The sequence below is a fragment of the Microtus pennsylvanicus genome, chromosome 9 (assembly GCF_037038515.1).
Source record: "Microtus pennsylvanicus isolate mMicPen1 chromosome 9, mMicPen1.hap1, whole genome shotgun sequence".
Taxonomy (NCBI): domain Eukaryota; kingdom Metazoa; phylum Chordata; class Mammalia; order Rodentia; family Cricetidae; genus Microtus; species Microtus pennsylvanicus.
The window spans coordinates 12352826-12378168 of NC_134587.1; the positions used below are offsets into that span (position 1 = coordinate 12352826).

At 44.2% G+C, this 25343-nt stretch overlaps 1 protein-coding gene across 2 annotated transcripts; it reads right to left on the reverse strand.

Moving 5' to 3' along the window:
- Window positions 1–24469, reverse strand: Erich2 (glutamate rich 2). Of its 2 annotated transcripts, XM_075984393.1 has the most exons (12): window positions 24028–24469; window positions 23871–23916; window positions 18263–18298; window positions 16972–17002; window positions 16393–16441; window positions 16137–16173; window positions 12362–12451; window positions 10180–10328; window positions 7599–7777; window positions 5156–5213; window positions 757–828; window positions 1–206 (listed from the first exon to the last, which is right to left on the reverse strand). In XM_075984393.1, the coding sequence occupies exons 1-12, from the start codon at window positions 24467–24469 to the stop codon at window positions 79–81; spliced, it is 1317 nt and encodes a 438-aa protein (XP_075840508.1). In that variant the 3' UTR covers window positions 1–78. The 2 variants fall into 2 exon arrangements, with proteins under 2 accessions (XP_075840508.1, XP_075840509.1); XM_075984394.1 differs by lacking the exons at window positions 18263–18298; window positions 24028–24469 and having other exon boundaries at window positions 23871–23910.
- Between the last annotated feature and the right edge of the window lie 874 nt (window positions 24470–25343).

A 25343-nucleotide genomic window follows, 5' to 3' on the forward strand; every position in this document is an offset into this window, starting at 1 on the left:
TCAGGCTGCACAGTAGCTCCTTTATATTTTCATCCGCATGGCATACACTCGTGAAAATAACTCTCGGCAGCAGCGACCTCAGGACCCGTCTTCACACTCGTCCGAGCTGTCTTCGCTCCCGTCCTCACTGCTCTCGGCCTCGCTCTCGCTGCTGGTACCCTCCTCTTCACTGTCCTCTTCCTCGTCCTTCTGCTTCTGAGCTTTCTCTGCCGCACAAAGGAGAGACACTCATGATGCTTCCCAGTGCGCCCACCCTCCCAAAACCCTTACATCGCAACTCCCTCTACCACGAAATACGCATTTTGAGGAATATAAAAATTGGGCTTAATTTGGGGTCGGATCAAAATAGAACAAGACTGTCAATGTATTTATGTTGATTAGCAGGTAGATGTCTGCGGGTTCAAAATGAACTTCAAACACAGATCTGTCAAAATAACTTCTACTATCAGCAATGAGATCCTTAAAAAGACAGGCCGAACAACCCTTTTATGGGGGTTACATACAGATATTTACATTACAATTTATAACAAAATTACAATTATGAAATAGCAATGAATATGATTTCATGGGTGGGGGTCACCACAACATGAGGAACTGTATTAAAGGGTCACAGCATTAGGAAAGCTGAAAACCACTGATTTAGACATTCCTTAACATTTCCTTAAGAAATATTTTCACAATCTCTCATAATGTTTTTTTTAAAACATGGTTTACAGTTCTATGAGGAAAAAAACAAAGTTCAAATTTTAAAATTACCCTTTAGCAATATTTCTTCAATAAGTGAGAAAAATTCCTTGGCCACAGGATTTTCTGGTTCGTAGATTAGGACTGAAAATAGAGAACAGAATGTATGTCATTAATACCTAGTGTTTGAGCAAGCAGCCCCTTAGAGACAGACTGAAGCTGTCAATCAGAGCAGACAAAGCAAAACAAACACAACAACAAAACCCCCAAACCCCAAGAACTTCCACAATCCTACCCCTGGCACATCTGAGCACAAAGGAAACTCCACTTACACTTGGTGTTTTGTAGGAGAAATGATGCTCCTGGTGTTTCCCACCTTCCAGCCAAAGAGATCAACCTCCTCAGCGCTGCCTCTTTCCCAGGCCGGCGATGGAAGGACTTGGAGAATCAAATTCTCCAAAGGGCAACAGTCTCCAAATTCGGAGACTTGGGTGGTGCAAAGACAATGTCCTTAGAGGTCTGCTTCCCCTCCCAATCTCACCTGCCCAGGGTCTGCACAACAGAGTCTACATAAAGGTCCCATCTATCCCAAAAGAGGCAAGTTTTCTTCTTTGTACAAACTCTTCCACGACAGACGCGCCACTGTTCCAAACAGGGAAACTATACTTTTTCTCTTCTGACAATTTTTACCCGTAGTCTCTACCCTAACCCTGCCCGCTTCAATGCTCTCCCCTCTCCACAGCCCTTATCTATCTATCTATCTATCTATCTATCTATCTATCTATCTATCTATCTATCTATCTATCTACCTACCTACCTACCTACCTACCTACCTATCTATCTATCTATCTATCTATCTATCTATCTATCTATCTATCTATCTATCAATCTATCAATCTATCTATCATCTATCTGTTATCTTCCCTTTTGCTGATCCTTGCTGTAACCGTGTTTCTTCCTTTGAACTACTTTCCAGGGGCCTGTTGATATGCTACCAGTACCCTAGAGGCCAGAGTTTCATTTCGAGGTCACCCTGTCTTTTCAAAACCCTGCAGACCGCCCTCCTCTTTTCCACCTGCCTTGAGGAATATTCCGGTTTCTTTCCACACACCCACTTCCCTCTCTTGCAGTTATCTTGGCGGCCCCCAGGGGGCACTGAAACACCAAGCGTGCTATTATTCATTTGCCTGTCTGAGAAGGGTGAATGGTTCGAGACTCCACTGACTCACAGGAAATCATCCCCAGGCGTCTGCTTCAATTCACCATGCCAGTGACTATTCCTGACACTACTAAAGGTGATTAACAGTTCTCATCAGTCTGAGTCGGACTATGTGCCCGCTCAGAAGCTCCTTTCAAGGACTTTAGGGGTCTTCAGAACCAATGCTTTCTTGTCAAAGTGCTTATTTCTGTATTTTAAGTTAGACTAGATGTGCTTATCATTAGCCTAAATTACTTCTGTGAGGCAAAGCCTCTTTGCAGAGCAGGGTCTGATTTGCCCTGGACACATCCATTTGACAGACTAGGTTAAATACAGTTAAGGAGGTCCCGTTTACATGGAGGAGGAACCGCAGGACACAAAGAAATATTCACAGATCCAGACTGTGGGTTCTCAAATGTCTTTGACAGTGGACTTGTTTTGGCAGAACAGGTTAACAAGTCTTAAAACAATTTAGGAAGTTTCCTGCTGGAATTGGGATTATCTCACGGGATCAGATATGAGGCGAGCTATCCCTGGGGTTCAGCCTGGCTGCTCCAGCTGTCAGTTTCCAGAGAGCGAAGGAATGGGAGCAGCTTTAAGCTTGGCCAGCAGTACCTAGTCCATGCTCTAGCGATCCTTACTCCCAGAGTGACTGAGAGGGTCTGTGACGAGCTGATGGAAATTTCTGGCATTTTGTGTTAGAGACTGTTTACTAACCTGGAGCCATCTGAGCACCTGGGAAAGCAAGAGCCCCCTACAGGAATGCTTCGGGGTCCTGTTTCAGTATTTCAAGCCTGCGCTTCAGGCTCCTTGTGATGTTTACCATACTGATTACTTTATGAGTGTGAATCAGGGCTTGGCGAATGGCAGAACAATTAATAAGTATTAGATGTTATTGTCATTAATATTATTTAAAAAGAATGGCTCTAGGGTAGAGAATGGCTAACTTTCAGTGGGGGCCTTCTTTTGACTGAGGGGCTGGGGCGGTGAAGCAGTGGGCTGTGTCTCTCTGTTCCTCAGCACGGGGGAATTAAAGCAGAAAAAGCACAGCTATACCCCCACTCAGGTGTGTATCATAGCAGGAGCCCCCTAAATGCCAGAGTAAATGCGTATAGACAGAGGGACAGGAAGCAGACCACGTTATGCCCAGACAGAAGTAATACGGGCTAGGAGACAGGTATGCGAGCAGTGTAGATGGGTGAGCCTAGATGGGAAGGCGAATGAGCCTGGATCCCCGGGCTCTTTCCAGCTTGTGAGGGTAGAACATGTGTTCAACACACCGGTGCAGGAAGGAGGGAAAGAAAGGGGAGAGGACAGGGAGGAGGGAATTCCATGAGGATATAATCCCATGAACACAGATCAGTTTAAACTTTTTCAGCCCAGTGGACAGGTGAGGCAGGCCAGCAGCACCGTACAGAACGCCTACCATCTGTGCCAACCACTGCCAGGGTGTTGGTCAGAACCACCTGGATGTCATGCTGGTGCCGAGAGTTTGCAAGCTTCAGTCAGGCCTTCTGGAATGGCCTTTTTAAAAAAGTATTCTTTCCCCCAATCTAGGCTCCATAAGAAATCCATGGAGTTTGAGTGAGAGAAGCAGAATCGCTCACTTCTATCCCCCCCCCCCCCCCGGAAGGAGGAGGACGCTAGAGGAAGAGGCTTGGGCTCCCGCTGTCCTGTGCCACGTCACTGTGAGTCGTGCCAAGCCAGCCACCTACCTCCTGCTTCAGCTCCTTTACAGAATGGGAGGGCTGGGGGCCAGGCAAGCTCAGCCGTAGAGGATGTGCTAGCATGAGCATGGGTCTGTGTTTGAACACACTGGATTCCTGATGGGAAATTCTGTGTGGGGCACCCAACATTTTACTTGAAAGACACAAAAGGTCAAAAGTGTTTGCGAGAATTAATAAAGCGCACCACCTCCAATGCAAACCATGCAGTGCAAACAGGGTCATGAAGCCACTTTAGCCAGCAGTGAAGTGCTGTGTCAGGGAGGGGACACTCCCACCCTGGGCTAGGTGTTCACTGAAGGCCATCACAGTCACCGTTTTGGGTCTCAGTATCAGTGAGGAATAGGGTTGCTATTTTTAACTTTTAAAATAACCATGACTGCCATATTAGAAGAAAAGGTGGGGCCAGCCTTATCTGCATGGCCAGCTTGGTCTATGTAGTGAGTACGGGACAGAGGGCTATGTAGAGAGAGTTTATTAGAGAAGAGAGAAGAGAAGAGAAGAGAAGAGAAGAGAAGAGAAGAGAAGAGAAGAGAAGAGAAGAGGAAGAGGAAGAGAAAAGAGAAGGGAAGGTGGTCAGAATGGTTGGGAATACATTAAGTACAAGGTAAGAGCTGGCTGGTATCTTCCCAAATCATTAAAGGAACATTCTAATGTTGGAAAACAGAATCTCTGAAATTCACTCCCTGAATAGTTTATTTTGTTTTTTTTGTAGTTTTCAAGACCGGTTTATCTTGTAACAGCCCTGGCTGTTCTGGAACTTGTTTTGTAGACCAGGGTAGCCTCAAACTCATGGAAACCTGCCTGTCTCTGTCTCCCAAATTCTGGGATTAAAGGAGTGTGACCCCACTTGGCTCACTCCCTGGATAGTTATAACAGCAGATTGGACACAGGGAAGGAGGGTAAGTAAATTAAAAAAAAAACAAACAGGTCAATAGAATATGCCCAAAACAAGGCACAGAACTAAAATTTAAAACTCAGAGCTGAGTGTAAGACACACATTGGGCACCATTTATTTTTATTTTTTATTTTTTGCTTGTAACTGGAGACTCAGGAAAAGAGGAGCCAGCAGTTAGGGTACCCATCATTCCTGGCACACCATTTACCTATTAGTTTCTTTTCTGTCCAGCACCAGACCTGACTGTGGGACTGGTTTCAGTTGCCTGCTGACTTTCCAGGGTCTCACACAGTGCCTGGCACACAAGCAGGGCTGGACATTGGTGGGATAAACACAGGTTCAGCTAATGTTGACTCCTGTCCCACCTGGTGCATCTCTGAAACCAGGGGCATAAAGTGATTTACTGCCTCCTCGGTCATGAGTCTCTTTTCCAGGTTAGCAGCCGGTCTATTAATGTACTTTGATTTAATACACAAAGTAGTATCCTAGAAGTCCCAGTGAGTCCCTAGATAACTGAACTCATTTATCCTAAGGGATCCCTGAGATGTTGGTAGAGAGTTCACTAGACTGGGATGGTCAAGCCATCTTCGTACTGTGGGATCTGTTTCTAGAACAAAGGGATGCCGGAGAAGGTGAGCGTTTTGTACTTACTCATCTGACATAACTTTTTGGCCAGCTGGTAGTCTCGGCCCATTTCTGCTCTCAGGAACTAAAAAACAAATTTGTCAGAAAGTGGTTTCAAGACAGAATTTGCATGTCAATTTAATAAACACCCGAAAAATACTAATTAATGATTAGTTATTCTGACTGGGGGGGGCAGGGCTCAAGATTTTTGTAGACCAGGTTGGCCTTGAACTCAGAGAAATCCTCGTGCCTCCACTTCTGAGTGCTGGGGTTAAAGGTGTGTGCGCTACCACCTGCTGGCAGTTATTCTGTTTTTAACATTTATACATTTCTCCATGAGTGAGTCTGCAGCCAGTCAACTAACCACACTTAGATATTTTTATACTTAAATATCTATTTTTATTCACATATATGTGTGTATGTGTCTGTGTGAATACATGCCAGCTGTGTGTGCAGATGCCTGCAGAGGTCAGAGAGGGCATTGGATTCTGTGGAGCTGGAGTTACAGGCAGTTGTGAGCTACCTGGTGTGTGGGCTGGGAACCAAATTACCCATCCTCTGGAAGAGCAGGAAAAGTTCTTAACCACTGAGCCATCTCTCCACCCAGGTGTGTATCTGAAGCCGTGTGATGGAGCTTGGTGAGAGAGCCCAGTCCTGTTGTCTAGCTACAAGGTCTGTGCGTTACTTAGGAGCCTGAGAATGGAGAGGTTGATTCAACTGACATCACATTGGTCTCGCTGTTTACATATTTCTCTGGTTCAGGGTCAGCTTCCCTCTGCCAGTGCAGACCATAATGTCATATTACGAGTTTAAAACAAACCATGGGGGCCAGAAAGATGGCTGGGCAGTTAACAGCACTTGCTGCTCTTAAGAAGACCCAGGTTCTGTTGCTACTACCTGTATCATGACCATCTGTAACTCCAGTTCCTCTTCTGACCTGAGGACATTCATGTGTGGTTCACATGAACACATGAAAGCGTGTGCGCGCGCGCACACACACACACACACACACACACACACACAAGTAAATCTTTAAAGACAAGCAGAAGAACCGTGGATTAACACTATGTAGCTCAGCATCTACTGGCACTGCCAAGGCAGCATCGTTTTCCTTCTACTGTTTTATAATTTATACTTTGTACCTCATTGAAAATACTTCTACTACCTAAAGATGTAATTATTTTTTAACATTTTCATGTATTTTTTAAAAAATATTTCATGTGCACAAGCGTTTTGCCCGCAGGTATATAGGTACCACATGCATGCCCATGGAGGTCAGAAGAGGGCATCACTCTAGAACCAGAGTTATGGGTAGATATGAGCAGCCATGTGGGTGCTGGAAACCAGACCCAGATCATCTACAAGAGGCCGATGCTTCTGTCCAATCAGCCAGAATTTTTTTTCAGGTATTTAAAATAGAAATGAGCACTTATGTGCATATACATAGCCTGATTAACAAAAAACCCAGAGACAGAAACAGGTGGATCTCTGTGAGTTTGAGGCCAGCAAGGTCTACTGGAGCTAGTTCCAAGACAGGCTCCAAAGCTACAGAGAAAGCCTGTCTCAGAAAAAAAAAAGAAAGAAAAAGGAAAAGAAAAGAAAAGAAAAGAAAAAAGAAAAGAAAAACAGCCAGCCACTGGCAGTTATCTCTACCTCAGTCAGAAATGGCGATCCTGCCCCCAGGAATCTCAGAATGAGACACTGAGAAATGTCTTCTCCCATTTCATATTCCTCTCTAGTGCTGGGATTAAAGGTGTGCACTACTACTTCCTGGTTTCTATGGAAACTGGTGTGGCTACTGGGATGAAAGGGGTGTGTCATCACTGCCTGGTCTGCAAGGCTGACCAGTGATGCTGTTTTACTGTCTGGTCTTCAGGCAAGCTTTATTTATTAAAATACAAATGAAATATCACTACACATATGTATTGAGATTATCCAGAAATTAAGAAAAAAAAACCCCACAATTTGTGATTCCTTTCCCCCTTTGGCACGAAATAGTCTTTATTTGCTGGGAGTTGGGAGCAGAGGTCAGTTCAGGGCCTTTTGCAGACTGAGCACATGCTCCACCATGGAGCTGACATGCAGGATAAAGTACATCCTGTCTCTATCTCCCCGCACTCCACACCGCCCCCCCACACACACCTAGAGCCAGGTTTAGGGAGAAATGGTCCTCAAAGAAATAGTCTAATTTTTAAATAATTATATATACTAATTCATTTACTCTATCTAATAACATAGTATCCTGTTTAATTATTCTGATATTTATATGTTTTCAGTTATAATACACACGCAAAAACTTACTTCTGCTGGCCGGGCGGTGGTGGTGCACGCCTTTAATCTCAGCACTCCGGAGGCAGAGACAGGCAGATCTCTATTAGTTCGAGGCCAGCCTGGTCTATAGCGTGAGTTCCAGGACTTGCTCCAGAGCTACAGAAAGAAACCGTACAAAAACCCAAACCAAAAAACTTACTTCTGCCATCAACTCTAGCGGGGCACGAGTCTCCTTTTTAGGGGTGCCTTCGTCATCTTCATCGTTGGTGTCATCGTCACCATCGCCATCTGTCGAATCCGACTTCTCCTCGATGTCCTCAAGGCAATACTCACTGATTTTCTCTTGTTTTGCAAGGATTGCATCCTTGTCCACTTCATCTTAAACAGAGAACACATAACCAAAGCGTTAAACTGAACCAGATCCTATTAGCATCTGTGAAACCAATATATTAATAAAAGACAATCAGCGCACAAACCCACCATTACTGCCTCCCTCTGTACACATATCCGCTCACTTATCTCTCCCAACATCCCAGGGAGACAGGCAGTGTTTTCCTTCCTGCTTTATAAATTTTGTTGTTCTTTAAGATGGTTCCTTTTATTTTATTTTATTTTATTTTATTTTATGTGCACGGGTGTTTCATCTACATTCATATCTGTGAGAGGGTGTTGGGTCCTCTAGAACTGGAGTTACAGACAATTGTGAGCTGCCACGTGGGTGCTGGGAATTGAACCTGGGTCCTCTGCAAAAGCAGCCAGTGCTCTTAACCACTGAGCCACCTCTCCATCTGGGTAGTGTTTCTATTCCTATTTACTGATGAGCAAATAGGACAAAAAGGTGAAACAACCTCTATTCAAGTTCACGTAGCAACCCCACTTGGTCTGGGAGTCAGTCAAGAGTATCGGCTAGAACTAATACCATGTTCTACATTAATCTTTCCTGAAATGCATTAAAATGCAGTATTATGGCAATTGTAAAGAATATTTCACTTTGTTTCTTCTAATGTGCCCCCCATCCCATGGGAAGCACTGTGGGGTGTTCCTTTGGCTTTGTGTAGTCTTTCATACTTTCAGACTGAACTAGTTAGACCCAGGCCCTTCTCGAAATGTCTGTGGGGTCTCTTCATTGATGAGACCATGGCCATGAGGTACTCTAAATGACATAAAAACACTTTATAGGAAAGAAAAAGATGGTTTTCAGAGAAGAGCACCAAAGAAGACAGGCTGGAAAAATACAGACCAGAAAAAAAAAAAGAAGATAAAGTAAAACCAACTCCAAGCCAAACATGTCAGCCTGAAACACGACACTAGCTCTTTTGAAGGTACCCATCTACCTGTTTTTTTCTCATCCACAGTCTCCATGGAATTGTAACCTCCTGACCCTCTAGAGCACGCCTGGTCTCTGCACCACCTCACCATACTGAGGTCATCAGAGGAAGGTCATAATGGATGACCAAGAACATCCTGCGACATCACAGGGACGGGCTCATTCACTGCACACACAGCGTAGTGCACAAGTTCCCAAATCTCCGAGTCCAGAGGATTCTCTCTTGGGTGGCCCCTCCTACAGCCTCAAATTATCTTTCAAGTTGGTGTTTCACACTGCTGTTCAAAACTTTTATTTATAGTGATTGATAAAGATCGCATTCAGCTGAGCATGGTGGTGCATGCCTTTAATCCCTGCATTCAGAGGCAGATCTCTGAGTTTGAAGCCAACCTGGTTTATAGAACAAGTCCCAGGACAGTCAGGGCTACTCAGAGAAACCTTGACTTACACACACACACACACACACACACACACACACACACACACACACACACTACGTATTCATGAGTACCATAATGTTTCAATGCATGAAACACATCACTTCCTTACAGCTACATGAACCCCATCAGTCTAAGATTTTTGAGATCATTTTCCTGGTTTCCAGCCATCCGACTATTTAACAACACATCAGACTCCTATCTCTAACCTGTGCTGAGTTTTTCCTCAGCCCTCCTCTCTCCCTCCTCTTCCCAGCGTGTGGTAACCCCTCCTCCAGTCTTAACTACCCATCCCATGATGAGGGTGTGGCACTGTCTCTCTGCCTGGTTTGTTTCATTTAATATAGAGATCTCCAGTTCCGTCCACATTGTAAATGACATAATTTCATTTATTTTTAATGTCCAAGCTATTCCTTTCTATAAGTAAGCCACATCTTCTGTGTCTATTCTTCAACCGATAAACACTTACTTTTTAAGAACTATCTTCCTGTAGAATGTGAACTTCCTAAGAGAAATGTCAGTGTCTGCCTTGACAACTGTATCCAGATTTTTTTTATTTGTATCCAGATTTTTAAGCTGGTACCTAGCACTCTGGCTTGGTAAGCTGTCATGGTGTTTTAATCTATTCTAGGGTCTAATACCCTGTAGTGATCATCATACATATCCACAGATGCCTATCTGAATGTATATCAAATAACTGGGTATATGAGTTTGAACAATTACTGCTTCCTTTGACCTGCCTCAGAGTGACAGTGTTGTCAACTCATGTCCAAAAGATCATGGACAGTTGGGCTAGAACAGAAGCCACAATTAAGAAGCCCAGTAAGACATGCTATTTATTTTGATTTTTTTAATATTATTTTTTATAATTTACCTAACTTTATTGGCGTGAAGGTATCAGATCCCCTGAAACTGGACCGGTGGGTGCTGGGAATTGAACCCGGGTCCTCTGGAAGAGCAGCCAATGCTCTTACTCACTGAGCCATCTCTCCAGCCCAAGACATGCTATTTGTTACCTGCAGTTTCTTTAAGGAAGGAAGTTAACCACAGGTCAGACTGCCGATTTGTTAAGACATCCTTATTTTCAACACTCCTTGAGGACGGTCTGCTTTCAGGACTTTTTGAAGAGTCTTTATCTTCAGTCTTCTTTGCACAGGGTTCTTTCCTAACCGTCAAAGCAGACAGTGCGACAGCTCGTCAGAGTTCATAACACACACACACACACACACACACACACACACACACGTGCCAACTATGTTTCAAAGAAAATCATAATATAATATACCAAATATGGATTTAAATAGAATGCTGGCTCTTTAGAAAAGTATTATTTTCATTGCTGATAAAAAACTATTTCTGCTTGGCACTCATTATTGTGCAACAATTCCTAGAATCTTTGCAGAGTTCCAACCCAGAGCATGTGAGAGTACCACTTAGGAAATCATCGTGACGTGGCGACATAAAGCCATTTAAGGAAACTGGCCTTGAATGGCTTTCTAAAAAAAAAAAGTATAAATAGATGTGTGCTCTTGCCAAGTGCTGTACTTTTAGTGAGGTTCCAACACTCATGTTCACCCCACAGCCTAGAACAGCCTCTTTGAGCTTTTACATCAGAAACTGCAAGCCAATAAACAGCGCATGAACACAAAGCCATTCTGGATACAGTGCTCATTCCCAGAGAAGCACGCCTACGCTTGTGGAAAAATAACCCAAATCCCTTTTCAGAGGGATTAAGAATCTTCCAGTGTGTCTTGTTCTCAAACTTCAAAGAAAAAAATTGCATGGAAAAACACAAAAAGATAAAGTGTTATTTTCCCCTCAAATTGTGGAGGCTTTGCTCCTTCAAACACTGACCTCAGAACAGTCAGCTATCTTGGGTTCTGTTTTTCTTTTTTTCTCTCTCTTCCTTTCTTCTCTCTTTCCTTCTTTATTTCTCTCTTTGCATGTACTATGTATATTGGCATATATCATGGCTTGTATGTGGAGGTGAGAGGAAGCTACCCTTCACCAGAAGGGCCCAAACTCAAGAAATCAGGCTGTGTGCTAATCTCCTTTTTACTTTCTGTTCCTCTTGCTAGCCCTGGGGTTACTACTTTACAACTGGGTTGACCAGCTTGCTATATTCCTTAGAAAAGGTAAAAGTGTAGCCTTTATTTCCTAGGACTAAGCTACCCTGTTCGTTCATTCTGATGATTCTAAACCATCATACCCTAGAGATACTCAACATAAATGTTTGTTATTGCACTATTCACCACAGTCAGAGAGTGGGAACAGTCTAATAGTCATCAATGGATATGTGGTGGTTTGAATAAGAATGGCTCCCATAGAATCGTATGTTTGAATGTCTGGCTCCCAGTTAGCGGAACTGTTTGAGAAGGATTAGTAGGTGTGGCCTTGTTAGAGGAGGTGTGCTTCTGAAGATGGACTTTGAGGTTTGTAAAGCCCATGCTAAGCCCAGCCTTGCTCCCTCTCTGCCTGCAACCTGTGGACCAGATATGAGCTCCCAGCTTCAGGTCCAGTGCCATCCTGGCCTGCCTGCTACTATCCTACCCCCATAATGGTCATGGGCTCACCCTCTGAAATTGTAAGCAAGCCTCTAACTAAACACTTTCTTTCCTAAGTTGCTTTGGTCATGGTGTTTCATCACAGCAGTAGTAAACCTAACTAAGACAGGATGAGTAGGTAAAGAAAATACATGGTGCATATACACAATGAAATGTTATGTGCCATCAGCCAGGCATGGTGGCACATGTGTCTTTAATTCCAGCATTTGGGAGGCAGAGGCCAGCCTGGTCTACAGAGTAAGTTTCAAGACAGGCAAGACTACACAGAGAGACCTTGTCTCAAGAAACAAATCAAACAAAAAAGTTATGCACTAGCGAGGAGGTGGTGGTGCATACCTTTAATCCTAGCACTCAGGAGGCAGAGGCAGGAGGATCTCTGTGAGTTTGAGGCCAGCCTCAAACTACAAAGCAAGTGGTTATGACTGAGGGTAGATATCCTAAGTTTTAGCATTTTTCTTAGCTTATTTATATAATAAATAATATTAATAATTAATAACAATTAATATCTGCCTATTTAGGAGATGTTCCCAGTTGTTATTAGTAGTACTATCAGAAAACTTACAATTTAAATTTTGTCCTAAATAATTTATATGAATCAACCATGGGTCAAACCCAAAAGTTATTTAAATCTTACTTTGCTGAGAATGTATTAGCTATTCCCAGGGAGATCTGTGTTGGGGAACTATAAAGCTTGCTTGCCAATCTTGGTCTTCGTCCAAGGCATCTTAAAAGTGAAGCAGAAAGGAAAAAGCGCAGCTTAGCATTCATTTTAGAAAAGGCTGTTCAGCCTACCGCCATTCTGGAACAACCCCCCAAGGATACAGTTTCTTCAACGTTGGCCAAAGAACTGTGAGTTGGCGGCAGCCATTTTCCCTTAGCTGGTACAGAAGAGAAGACAAGGGAAAGAAGAGAGACAGTTGTCTCTAACCTACCACAAGTGGGGTCTTTACTTAACCAAATCAGACCTGCCAGTCAGTGGGCGGAGTCAGCATGGGATGGAAGTGGATGAGAAGCCCACTGTGAAAGTCACTGACTTTGCATGAGTTAATCCTCTGAGCTATGGTTCCTGCAGTTTTCCATTTTACTATGACTTGTCTTCAAACACTAACCCCTTTTACCCTCACCTTGGGTAAGAGGCCTGGGGTGGTCACGCCATACATCTGTAAAGCTCACTGGCTGAATTGATCAGCCTTGCTCTTGTCCCTGAATGGGCACAGGAGGTCCTGACCATGTTGCTCTTGCAAAAGGTAGACTGGGGCTGGAGGGACTTGCCCCTCTGCTTTTCTGTCTGGGTCCAAGCTGCAATGACCTCCTGAGCTGCGTCTCCCTCGGGATGTGGATCACCCCCGAGTCTCACCCCTGCTCACCATGTCTATGAACATTGACTGCCATCTACAGTCACACCGGCCCTAAGGCACCCAATCTCTGGACTGTCAATCTACAAGCTCTAGATCACCTGGGAGACAGTGCTTGGGGCTCACTTATGAGGGAGTTTATAGATTTGAGTTCCCTGAGATAGAAAGAGTTATTAAATATGAGCAGCACCATTACAAGGGCTGGATCTCAGGGCTTAATGAAAAGGAGAAAGCAAGCTAGCATGGCGTTCACCACCTGACTGCCCCAAGCGTGCCTAGCCACCTCATGCCCCTGTGGGGCCTCCTTCCCGGCCATGATGTGATACAGAATAAATCCCTTTTACTCAAGTTGCTTTGTCAGGTATTTATTTTGTCACAGTACCAAGAAAAGCAACCGATGTAGCAGGGCTCTCGGACACAGCTCTCACTCATTTCTACCAATGGATGACCCGCTAACCTCCCTTACGACTGCACATCACATCTCACGCTTTTTGAGTATGCTTTCAACTATGTAACAACAGGCTAGAATTATGTGCCTGGAGACAGAAATACTTTCTATAGGCTTTTTTTTTTCTGGTGGACTGTAACCTTAATTTGAAACAAATGTAAGTCCTCTAATATTGTTCTGTTACATATTATTTTCTCTTTGATACAAAATATACAGGGTGCTGAGGTGGCACGGCTGAGGAAGCCCCGTGCTGCCAAGCCTGATGATCTGATTTTAAGTCCCAGGACCTACATGACAGAAGGAGACACTCAACTCCTAGCTGAATGGTCTCCTGACCTTTACACACGTGGCTCGTGTCACTCACTACATATACACAAGTTTGGCTTTTTGTTTGTTTTTTATTGTTGTTGCTATTTTTGTAGAGACAAGAATTTCTCTGATTAGCCTTGGCTGTCCTAGAACTCACTCTGTGGATCAGGCTGGCTTCAAACTCAGAGATCTGCCTGGCTCTGCTTCCTGAGGGCTGGGATTAAAGGTGGTTTTTGTTTTTTTTAGGTTATCTATAGGATGTATAAAGTTTGCAACAAAACTGAAGATGGATATTTTAGCTATTACAGTATGGAAGTAAAATATATGTTGCATGGAGTAGAATTCTTCTTGGCCAATAGGATTCAAAATGAAGCAGGACTTTGGGCATGACAGACAATCTACCTGCAGCTCCCAAGAGCTATGTTTATGTTCATGCGTGTGTGTGTGTGTGTATCAATGATTCTCAAGCTGCGGCCAAGACCCCTAGGAGGCTGAACAACCCTATCACAGGGGTCTTAGTGGGCCATATGTACATTGGTTATTTGCATATGTATATCATATATTTGCATGCATATATTATATATTTGCATATGTGTATCAGATATCTATATGTGCATATCAGATATTTGCATTACCATTCAGAACAGCGGCAAAATTACAGTTATGAAGTCGCAGCGAAAATAATTTTATTGTTGGAGTCACCACAGCATAAGGAACTGTATGGAGGGACTGTACTGTCAGGAAGGTGGAGAACCCACTGATTCATATGAATGGGAGAGATTTCTCTCCTTCGACCATGTGAGTCTTGAGAACTCAACTGAGGGGTCAGGGTTGGCACAGGCACCTTTTGCTTTTCATTTTAATTTATGTGTATGGGTGCTTTGCCTGCAAGAGTCTGTACCATATGTATGCAGTGCCCTAAAAGGCCAGAAGAGGCTGTTGGATTCCCTGAGACTAGAGTTACAGATGTTTGTGAGCCACCATGGAAGAGGTTCTTAACTGCTAAGCCAGCTCTCCAGCCCTACGAATTTGTTTTAAGGTCAACATTCAAACTTTATTTATTTATTTAATTACAATATTTATTCACAGAACAAATATTATTGATGTAGGAGGATCATCTGTCTATCTATAGTTTCATTGGTTAATTAATAAAGAAAACTGCTTGGCCTGATAGGACAGAAAATTAGGTAGGTGGAGTAGATAGAACAGAATGCTGGGAGGAAGAAGGGAAGTGAGACAGACGCTATAGCTCTCCTCTCCAAGATGGACGCAGGTTAAGATCCTTCCCGGTAAGCCACCACCTTGTGGAGCTACACAGATTATAAGAAATGGGTTAATCAAGATGTGAGAATTAGCCAGTAAGAGGCTAGAGCTAATGGGCCAAGCAGTGTTTAAAAAAATACAGTTTCCGTGTAATTATTTTGGGTAAAGCTAGCCAGCAGCTGGGAGCCAGGCGGCGGGAAGTGGCCCGCAGCTTTATCTACATATTATATTTTCCTCCAGATAGTATCATGAAGGACTTTAACCAAGTGTTAGATCCTGTGAACGGAGCAGGATCTCAGTCAGCAATTTGACTGATCTACTCCTCCGTGACTTTCAAACGTCAGCTTCTTCAACTATTCAAGATGATTTATTTATCTTTTTATGTAGGACTAATAATGTACATTAAATGAGCTGAGAATACTTTTTTTTTTTTGGTTTTTCAAGACAGGGTTTCCCTGTGTAACAGTCCTAACTGTCCTGGAACTAGCTCTTGTAGACCAGGCTGGCCTCGAACTCACAAGGATTCACCTGCCTCTGCCTCCCGAGTGCTGGGAATAAAGGCGTGCGCCACCACCACCCAGCTGAGAATACTAATTTTAAAGTAACTACTCACAGGGATGTTTTAAAGAAGGAGGCAGTATTTCTGGGAGTTGGTGGCTCAAGCCTTTAATCCTGACACTCCTGGGAGGCAGAGGCAGGTGGATCTCTGTGAGTTTGAGGCCAGCCTGGTCTACAGAGTGAGTTCCAAGACAGTATCCAAAGCTCCGTCTCAAAAATCAAACAAAACAAAACAAAACGAACAGAAGAACAGTGGGAAGTGTAGGCAGAAAACACTCATTTAAGCATCGGGCAGAAATGAGTACTGCCTATTTCACTTCTGTCTCAGTTCAGTTTTCATTTTAAATATTTCTCCACTCAAGTGACAGCTGATCCCATTCCTGCATGCCTGCCTTCACAAGTTTAACTAGGTGACAATCGGTTTGCATTATTTACGTCTAATTACTTAAATGGCAAGACCAAAGACATTTTCTTACTGTGGCACTGTTTTATTTGGGTCAATCATCACTTTTTCTGAAAGAGAAGAAAAAAAATATTTATTATTTTTTTTCAACAGTGCTATTTCTAACATAAATTTTTAATTGAAAAATAGTTAAGTTTTTTTTGAAAGATACATAACACAGGGTTTTAGTATTTAGTCATACAACCACATTCAACCACTCCAATATTCTTCTTAACTAATATTCAGAGTAAGATCATGGTCAAACACATTCTAAGAAATAAATCACTTACCCTTTGGGTCAAACACTAGCAATGTGCCATTCGGTCTGCTTTTTGATGCCTAAAATAGAAGTGAGAAGAAAAACTAGAATTATCACTGTTACTTCAGTTTGAAGTATTTGGAAAAAATATAACAAGAGCCTTTGTGTAAATATTTCTATTGTGTAATATATACTAAAGCCAATTATTTTTAAACTTTATAAATTGATGGTAAAGCTGACCCAAAGCATTCTAAAAATAAAACCAAAAACAAGAACAAAACCTTCAGCAGTATACATTTTACCTATTTTTTTTTTTTGAGACAAGGCATATTTAAGCATCCAGGGCTGGCCTTGAACTTATCATGTAGCCACAGATGACCTTGAACTCCTGATCTTTTTACTTTCACCTCCCAAGTGTTAGGACTGAGGTGGAGAAATGGCTTAGCCATCAAAAGAGCAGGCACACAACCAAAAATGCACAGGGCAAGTAAGCCCGGCTTGTGCTACCTTGCCCAGTTCATGGAGGTTGGGGATGGAAGGGGCTTTCCCGTTTGCCATGCTAGGCAAGCACTGTACCAGCTGAGCTGCATCCCAGCCCCGCACCCTTTACCTTTACAACATCTTTCTTGTCTAGGTAGTTTCTGCAAAACAAAGGAACAAGATATTCACTTTGCAAATTTCTGAATACTTGTATGAATGTAAACACAAATGAAGTAAAACACAGAACTGTCAGCAGGCCGCGGAGCATGGATCCATCCAGGGTAAGGAATGAAGTTAGAAAGGCTAGAGCAGCAGTTCTCAACCTGTGGGTCGCGACCCCTTAGGGGGACTGAACGACCCTTCCACAGGGGGTCCCCTAAGACCATTGGAAAACACATTATGATCCCCAATGGTACAGTTATGAAGTAGCAATGAAAATAATTTACATGGTTGGGGTCTCCACAACTTGAGGAACTGTACTAAAGGGTCGCAGCATTAGGAAGGTTGAGAACCACTGGTCTAGAGAAACCAACTTTCTTATCTCTCCTTGGTGAGCATGTAGACAGAGCTGCAGAAAGGATTCTGCACGGGGCAGTGGCGATGTGCCGGACAGTCCTCTAGGGCTGCTACCTTTGCGGTTCATTATCTTGAACTCTGGGTCTAGATTAAAATACATTCAGTAGTAGGCCTAGGACATCCTTCCCACTGAGCTGACCCTGGAAATCGTAACTTCATTCAGCTCACATTTTTATTTCTCTCCCCAGCTTCAACAAACTAGAACAGGGTACATAAGTCAGTCGCTGCCACAGTCCAGTTTGCTGGTGCCAGGAAGGACACCCTTTAGAGCAGGGAGCCAGAGGAAGGTGGAAGGATACGGAATTTCACTGATTGTTTGAATATTTAAATGTTATTTAAATATTAGGTGTTATTCAACTATTTAATAACATGTCTCATTTAAATATATAAAAGTACAAATTGACCTTTTATTTTATCTAATGATACATTGTAAATTTTCCTCATAAATCTTCACATGACATGCATGTACTAATACTTAGAAGTTGAATGTTTTCTCTGAGGTTTTGGTCCTTTCTAAGTTACTTAGTTATATAATTGGTTTTCCCCATAATGGAGCTTTTTAAATGTCTAGATGCATTTCATTTAATTGTATTTTTCACTTATGGAAAAGGTCACACTTAATTATAGAAAGTGTTAACAATTCACTCATTTCCCCACTTGGCTCCACATCCCAGGGCAGGCAGGGCCTCACTTTAGTAGCTCTGACTGACCCGGAACTCCCAACATGGACCAAGCTGGTTTTGAATTCACAGAGATCCACCTGCCTCCCAAGTGCTGGGATTACAGCTGTGTGGCACCATGCCCAGCACTCAAATGAGACTTTTAGAATGGTTATTATTACATACCTGGGGATTTCTGGAATACAAAATCCAGGGCCAAGACTGTAGACAGCAAAGCAAAGGTCATTAGTTGGGATTGCTTGCTCTCCAATTGTCTTTCTCAGACAGACTCTCATTCTTGAACAAAGCAGAAATGTTTACCCTTTCACCCCGGCTTTGCATTCTGGGAACCCTGACCAAGCCAGATATTAAATATGTTACTAACTTAATTCTCTGTTGCAAAGTTGATAGAGAGCTATAGTGTACCAGAAAGCAAGACATCTTTTGAGGGAAGCCAGTTGTGAAAAATCAAGGCATGATAAATGATTTTCCTAAATGGGCTCCACAGATGACTACTGTCCTGTGGACACGCTGGTAAGACGGGCCGAGCACGAGCTTCCCAGTTAGAGCCTCCCTGACATCTCCAGCTTCAGGTCTGCAAGGACTGCAGTCCTTACTGGGATGCACAATCAGGCAAACCGTTCCTTCTTTTCCCATTTCTGTGGCAAAGGGAAATGAGGACCGACAGACCCAGACTCTCCTCGGTCCATCAGCTCCATTCCCCAAGAGATGTCCACTTGCCATCTCCCATCCCAGCACTGATTCCTTAGGGGTCAGAGACCAGATTCAAAGCTTGTCTGCCACCTACTCAGGTCAGTTTGGAAAGTGACTTCATTCCTTTAAGGTTCAGTTCAGGCTGACTTCTCTGGGTCACTGTGACAATGAAGTTGGGTAAACTAGTTTTTTTTTTTTGGTTGTTTTTTTGGTTTTTCAAGATAGAGTTTCTCTGTAGCTGTGGCGCCTGTCCTGGAACTAGCTCTTGTAGACCAGGCTGGCCTCGAACTCACAGAGATCCACCTGCCTCTGCCCTCCGAGTGCTGGGATTAAAGGTGTGCGCCACCACCACCCGGCAAGACAGGGTTTAACACGGAGCCTGGCACATAGGAGAGACACTGCTACCAAAACCTTCAAGCTTTATCTAAAAGAAAAGCTGGGGACATGTCCTTTGGGCTAAGATTGTTTTGTGGGGAGCAAAATGGAAGCTGTGATTGAGACAAACAGGCTAGCTTTGAAGACAATTAACTTACAAAGCCACCTCAGCCCTAAAGTACTGATACGTATTAACAAAGATCGCTGGCCCATGGAGAAAGCTGTAATGTTCAACATGGGTGAAATTAAAGTGGAAGCCCCAAGTAACCTCAGCCTCTCAAGGCAGAAACAGTGTCTCCCTTCCTGTCCAGGCTTCAGAGCTTTGTACCCAAGGTTTCTGAAGGGCTACCATGTAATTTTCTATACTGTTCAAACCAAGATAATAGTGAAGACCAAGATCAATCAAACTCCTTTTAACACGTGAATAAGAAGTGATATCAAGAAGGGTCCACTTGCCGTGGAGGCAGAAGTGGAAAGACTGAGGAGGAGAACGGCCCCTAAATCACCCTCCAGTGCCACGATCCAGACCCAGGACTTAGTCCTGTGTCTCTTGCATTCTGTTCGTAACTCTGTTTCCTACAAGCATCCATAAACAATGTATTACATAGTGTCTGCCCCCGGATCTAGCTGCTTGGCTGTCCCACTGTGCTAGATAGTTTTATGTCAACTTGACACAAGCTAAAGTCACCTAAGAGGAGGGAACAACTAAGGAAACTGCTCCATATGATCAGGCTGCAGGCAAGCCTGGAGGGTATTTTCTTAATTAGTGATTGATTCGGGTGGACCCAGTCCATTGTGGTTGGTGCCACCCCTGGGTTGGTGGTCCTGGGTGCTAAAAGAAAGCAGGCTGAGCAAACCAGGAAACAGCACCCCTCCATGGCCTCTCCATCAATTCCTGCCTCTGGGTTCCTGCCCTGTTTGAGTTCCTGCTCTGACTTACCTCTGCAATGGACTAAGATGTGGAAGTATAAGCCAGGTAAACCCTTTCTTCCCTGAGTTGATTTGGTCATGGTTTTCCAACACAGTAATAGTAACCCTAACTAAGACACCCATGGTGGTGACTCAAGCTAACAGTGACAGGCCCAAGTGGTGTACCTGTGATCCAAGCTTAACTCCTCACAAAATTCCTCTGAGGCTTTCCAACTAGGATTGTCATAAAGTTGGGAAAATGTGAGTCTAGAACTCCGGGTTGAGAGATGAGGAGTGAGAGAAGAGAGATCAGAGGAGAGGGAGAAAGAGAGGGAACAGAAGGGAGGGACAGGAGAAAGGGAGAGAAAGGGAGAGACAAGATGAACACAGTTAAGAGGCATACACATACATCTTTAATGCTGGCTGAGTCCCAATTTCCCCTCAATCTCTGTCCCTCCCATGGGCAGGACAGTTAATTTCTCACTTTTTCTGAAACAAGTCTGAGTTGTGAGGGGTCTGTTGTTGCTGTTTGAAACCAAAAGATTTGACTACTATGGCTCTTATTTCTTGCTATCATACCTGGTACCCTATAATAAAAGCCTGAGTAGCAGAATTAGCATAGCCTCTGGGCATGTCAAGTAAGAAGCATTAAGTCCACCTGCCAACATGGAACAAATCAAAAGACTCCCAACCACAAAGTTTGTAACATTGTAAGATTGGATCTTCCCCATAGGATACCACTGTAAAGGTGACATTAACAAAGCTGGAGTCCAACTCAGTGTCAGCAAGTCTGCAGAAGAAGTTAGAGATGTATTTGGGGACAAAGTATAAAAGCCATTAATTGGTACATGCTAAGGAGTCAGGACTATAAGTACTGGGGGAGGTAAACCAAATTTAAGGCTTTGAAGAAGACCCAAAGATTAAATTGACCCCAGAAATTTGGTGGAGGGTAAATCTGAGAGAAAACAGAGGCAAGAAGACAAGATAAAGAATTCAGAGAAGATGCTGGCCAACCATGGTGATTCACTGCCTACATCTATAAACAGAATTGCATTGGATTGCATCATCTACATGGACCAAGAGATGCCAAGGATAGAATCAATCCTGGATGTTATGAACATTCTCAAAGCAGATGGGGAGCAGAATTACTATATAATACCTACCAATATGGAGATTTGGCTAGAGAATTCAGAAATGACCACAACCATAGAGGAAGGTACCTGAGAACTGGTTCTTAGCCCAGAACAGTGGCAATATACCTGTAATTGTAGGAGGACTGAGGGAGGAAGGAGAAAGGCCAAGTTCCAGGTCAGCCTGGGCTACACAGCTAAGTTCAAAGCTAGCCTGGACAACTTCGCATCTGTCTCAAACAAAAATGCTCAGTGGTTGGTCATTTGCCTAGCATACGCAAGACCGTGTGTTCAGTCTTTGGTGTGAGAGAGGAACAGAGAGAGTGACAAAGAAACTATTTCTCAGTCATAAGTTTTGTATTTACATCTGTTTAAAGGCATCAGGTACTGATTGGACTGGAGCCCAGCTCCATCAAACAAACAAATGAGCGTGACTGGGTATGGGGGTACATGCCAACAACCTCAGTAAGCCAAGGCAAAAGTATCTTGACTGTCAGTGCCAGGCTAACCTGGGCTACCTATGAGTACTGTCTCAAAAAACAAAACAAAAAAGAAAGAAAAAAGAAAAATGTTAAAGATAAAAAAAAAGAGGTCTCCCATGAAGCCAAATATGAGGTCATGACAGTTTCATTCACTTATATGCACTCGTGGTCTCACTAGCTGGGAGTTCTGTGAGAGAAGGAACTTTGGGGATTTGCCCATTTCTAGGGCCCAGTGAGCTCCGTATCATGTAAGCTGCTGCTCAGCAAGCAATTGCTGAATGGGTAGGACTGGAAAGAAACAGAGACCACAGCATGCCAACTAGAGTTCAACTGTTCACCACGGTAGCCATGAAGTCATGTACAGGAACTAAGCCTGTGGAATGTGGTTACCTCAAACTGATGGTACCCAAAGGACTCAGTACCCCAAAATGGATGTAAGGTATCTCACAACAGACACATCTAGGCCAATGTCACTAACTAGCAGCCAGTGGGGCCACGCGGGTCCCACGTGGATTGCAAAGTCCAAACAGCTATTTATCAACTGAGCTGCTAACGCTGAAGGGTCAAATTCCCAAATATTGTTTTAGGTTTCTCTTGTAATGGTGGAAGGTATAACATTTTTCCTCTATTGTATTTATGCAACTATCTTGCTCTTTTTTTTCTATTTGTTTCCATAAACATCCTTGTGTTCTGATTGACAGAATGGATGAGTAGACTGTGATGTAGGCTGTGGTGTGGATTGTGGTGTAGACTGTGGTGTAGGCTGTGGTGTAGATTGTGGTGTAGACTGTGGTGAAGAAGGATTGGCTAGTGGGGGGAAGCATAACACAACCAAGGCACACTTCACTGTACAGCGTCAAATCCATATAAGATGATCGTCCACCCCTTAATCTCTCCTTGGCAGGACAGCGGCTTGCTGGAGGCAACCTACGTTCAAATCTCAACAGATCTTGTAATTTTGAGTCAATTCCTTAACCTCTGTGTAATTCAGCTCGTTGAAGTATAAAATGATGATACAAGGTAACCACTCGCTCACTTGTGGGCTCCTATATGGGTAAACACACAGAACAACGGAACTTAACCGCCACTAGAAGTCAACCACTCAATAAGTCCTAGAGCTTTTATTATGAATGGCCTGGCTCTGTACACACAGTCCTGAAACCTGGGAAATGAAAACCAGTTCTACTTGAAACCCCAGACTGTTTGGACATGGAAGCAGAGAGCACAGTTAAGGCATGTCTCTTTCAAACGAAGACGGATGAGAGACTGGAATTCTGGAGCGGGTGCAGTGGGGGTTCCTAGGAAAATGTTGGGATTTAGTTCTGGAAACTCGGCACAGTTAAAGATCATTTCTGTTGAGGTTGTTTTCTGGAGATTAAAACAAAAATAAAAACGTGTGTGTGTGTGTGTGTGTGTGTGTGTGTGTGTGTGTGTGTGTGTGTGTATTCCCGAGTCACTGACATTGAGTTTTAGGATAATTAAAGTATTTAAAGTATCTTTTTCAGCCAGCTGGCCTGGGTCTGAAAAAGCCTGGGATAAAACCGGACTAGAACTCAAGATCAATGGCAATGGGTTTTTGATCCTACTGCACGTACTGGCTTTGTGGGAGCCTAGGCAGTTTGGATGCTCACCTTACTAGACCTGGATGGAGGTGGGTGGTCCTTGGACTTCCCACAGGGCAGGGAACCCTGATCGCTCTTTGGGCTGGCGAGAGGGAGGAGGACTTAATTGGGGGAGGGGGAGGGAAATGGGAGGCGGTGGCAGGGAAGAGACAGAAATCTTTAATAAATAAATAAATTTAAAAAATAAAGTATCTTTTTCAGATCTCCTTTTTAAAAAGCAGTTTTCTTGGGGGCAAGAACAAACACCTTCACCTACGCTACCGGTGTTACAGCACTAGATACTGTTGAAATCCTATTGGTGTGCTGTACAGGAGTTCAAAGGAGTGCGGTTCAAGGAGTCAAAAGTCAAACTCTTGATTTTTTGGACAGACCAAGCCATCCAGACTGGATTTTGACCCTTCTCTTGAGCGATCAGGAAGAGCAAGTCAGGGAATGCTCATCCTTATAAATCATTAAATTGTTTCCAGGCCCCGCGATGGCAGGTGACAGTTTTCCTTCGGGCCGCAGGGTGAGATACCCACACCCAGGCAGACCTCCCCTCCTCTCAGCTAAACATCCTTACCTTCTCGGGCGGTGCCTCGGCAGCCGTGGGGCTCCAGAGCCCCAACCTGCAGTGTTAGAGAAGTTTTCGGGGTTAGGCGCCGTCGGAGGTGCGGGCTGGGTCCCGCCACTAGCGGGGACACCAGGAAATTACTCGCAGTCACCGCGGCGCTGCTTACCCGCTGGCGACCCTGCCAAAGAGATCCCTCGAAGGTTTGACCAGGAGGGCCAGACCCGCTCGCCGCCGGCGCTGGGTTCCGAGATGCGAGCCTGGGACGCCGCGTCGCCATGGAGACAGGAGGGGCTGCCGCTGGAGCCCAGGGAGCCGCGGGAGCCGCCCAGCGACCGGGCGGTCGGACGCAGAGGAGGGGCGAGCGGGGCAGAGCGCGGCGGGCCAGGGGTGGAGCGCAGGGAGCGAGCCGGAGGCGGGCCGGGGATTGGGCTAGCTGATGGAACCGCGCGGATGGTGGAGCGTGCGGCGCGGGATGCCCAGCGCCCCACGGGCCTGGGGGTCACGCTGTGGGGCAAGTTGGGGGCGCACACCCTGGGGCAGATTTGAGCACGTACCCTGGTTACTTTAAGAAAAGCCGGAGACAGGGGGAGTGGAAGGTCGGTTTCCATACCTGATCCTGACTTTAGGTGGCAGAGGGAAAGGGGCGAGGTGGCCTTATTTGGGGGTTACAACTTGTGGAAGAAAAGATGCCTTGAGTTGGGAGGGATGGGTGCGTGTGGATGTAGATGAACAAAAAATCCCCTGCACCTGAGATCGCCCCGAGATGATTATGGGTTTTCTGGGGGTCTCGACATCAATTCTAGGGATCCGGTTCAGGTGTTTAGAACCAGGCTCGCCTTTCCCACCAGCCCGGGCCAAGTCTGGGTTCCCTTTCGCGCCCGGGCTGCTACTGAAGCAGCCACTCAGCCAGTTGGAGGTCTTATGCCTCACCGCTTCGGTCACAAAAGAGGGTGGGAGGACTCTGTTAGAAAATCTCAATTGTTTCTCAAGCTTATCTTCTAGGGGGAAAAAATGGGTAACCTCTCTCCTTGAACACGGAGAATTTGTCTCTAGGCAACCAGTTTTAAAGAGAGACCCGTTTGTTGGAATCAAATCTGGATTCGAATTTCACACAGAAGAGATATAAGCACTATATTAAGGGCCCCCTGGGGACACGCACTTTACCTTTTGGTTAAAACATGTAAGTTTTAATGTATAGAAGATGCTTTAATTTTAACATTATTATGAAAATAGAACCAGCCAACGCATTCAGAACGAAGAATAGACAGAGTTTCAGTTATTCTTTTAAATTCTCTGATTCCACCATCCAGTCGCTCTCTAAGTCTCTTTGAGTCATGAATGATAGGAAAGCATCAAGAAAAAAAAAGGTTAGAATGGAAGTTTAAGGAACTCAGTGAAATAATTAACAAATACATGCCTTGTTTGATGGGGACCTAGCCAGCCTCAACTTCCACAATTGCAAGAACAGGGACGCTACACATC

What these genes read in the sequence shown, in the direction of transcription:
- Erich2 (XM_075984393.1), bottom strand. Translation starts at nt 24,469, where the DNA reads ATGGAAACCGACCTTCCACTCCCCCTGTCTCCGGCTTTTCTTAAAGTA. An exon ending in CCAAATAAAACAGTGCCACA is followed by an intron (nt 12,452 to 16,136) that starts GTAAGAAAATGT and finishes TTCACTTTTAAG; the next exon opens with ATGCCTTGGACGAAGACCAA. An exon ending in CAAAAAGTTATGTCAGATGA is followed by an intron (nt 829 to 5,155) that starts GTAAGTACAAAA and finishes CTCTATTTTCAG; the next exon opens with TCCTAATCTACGAACCAGAA.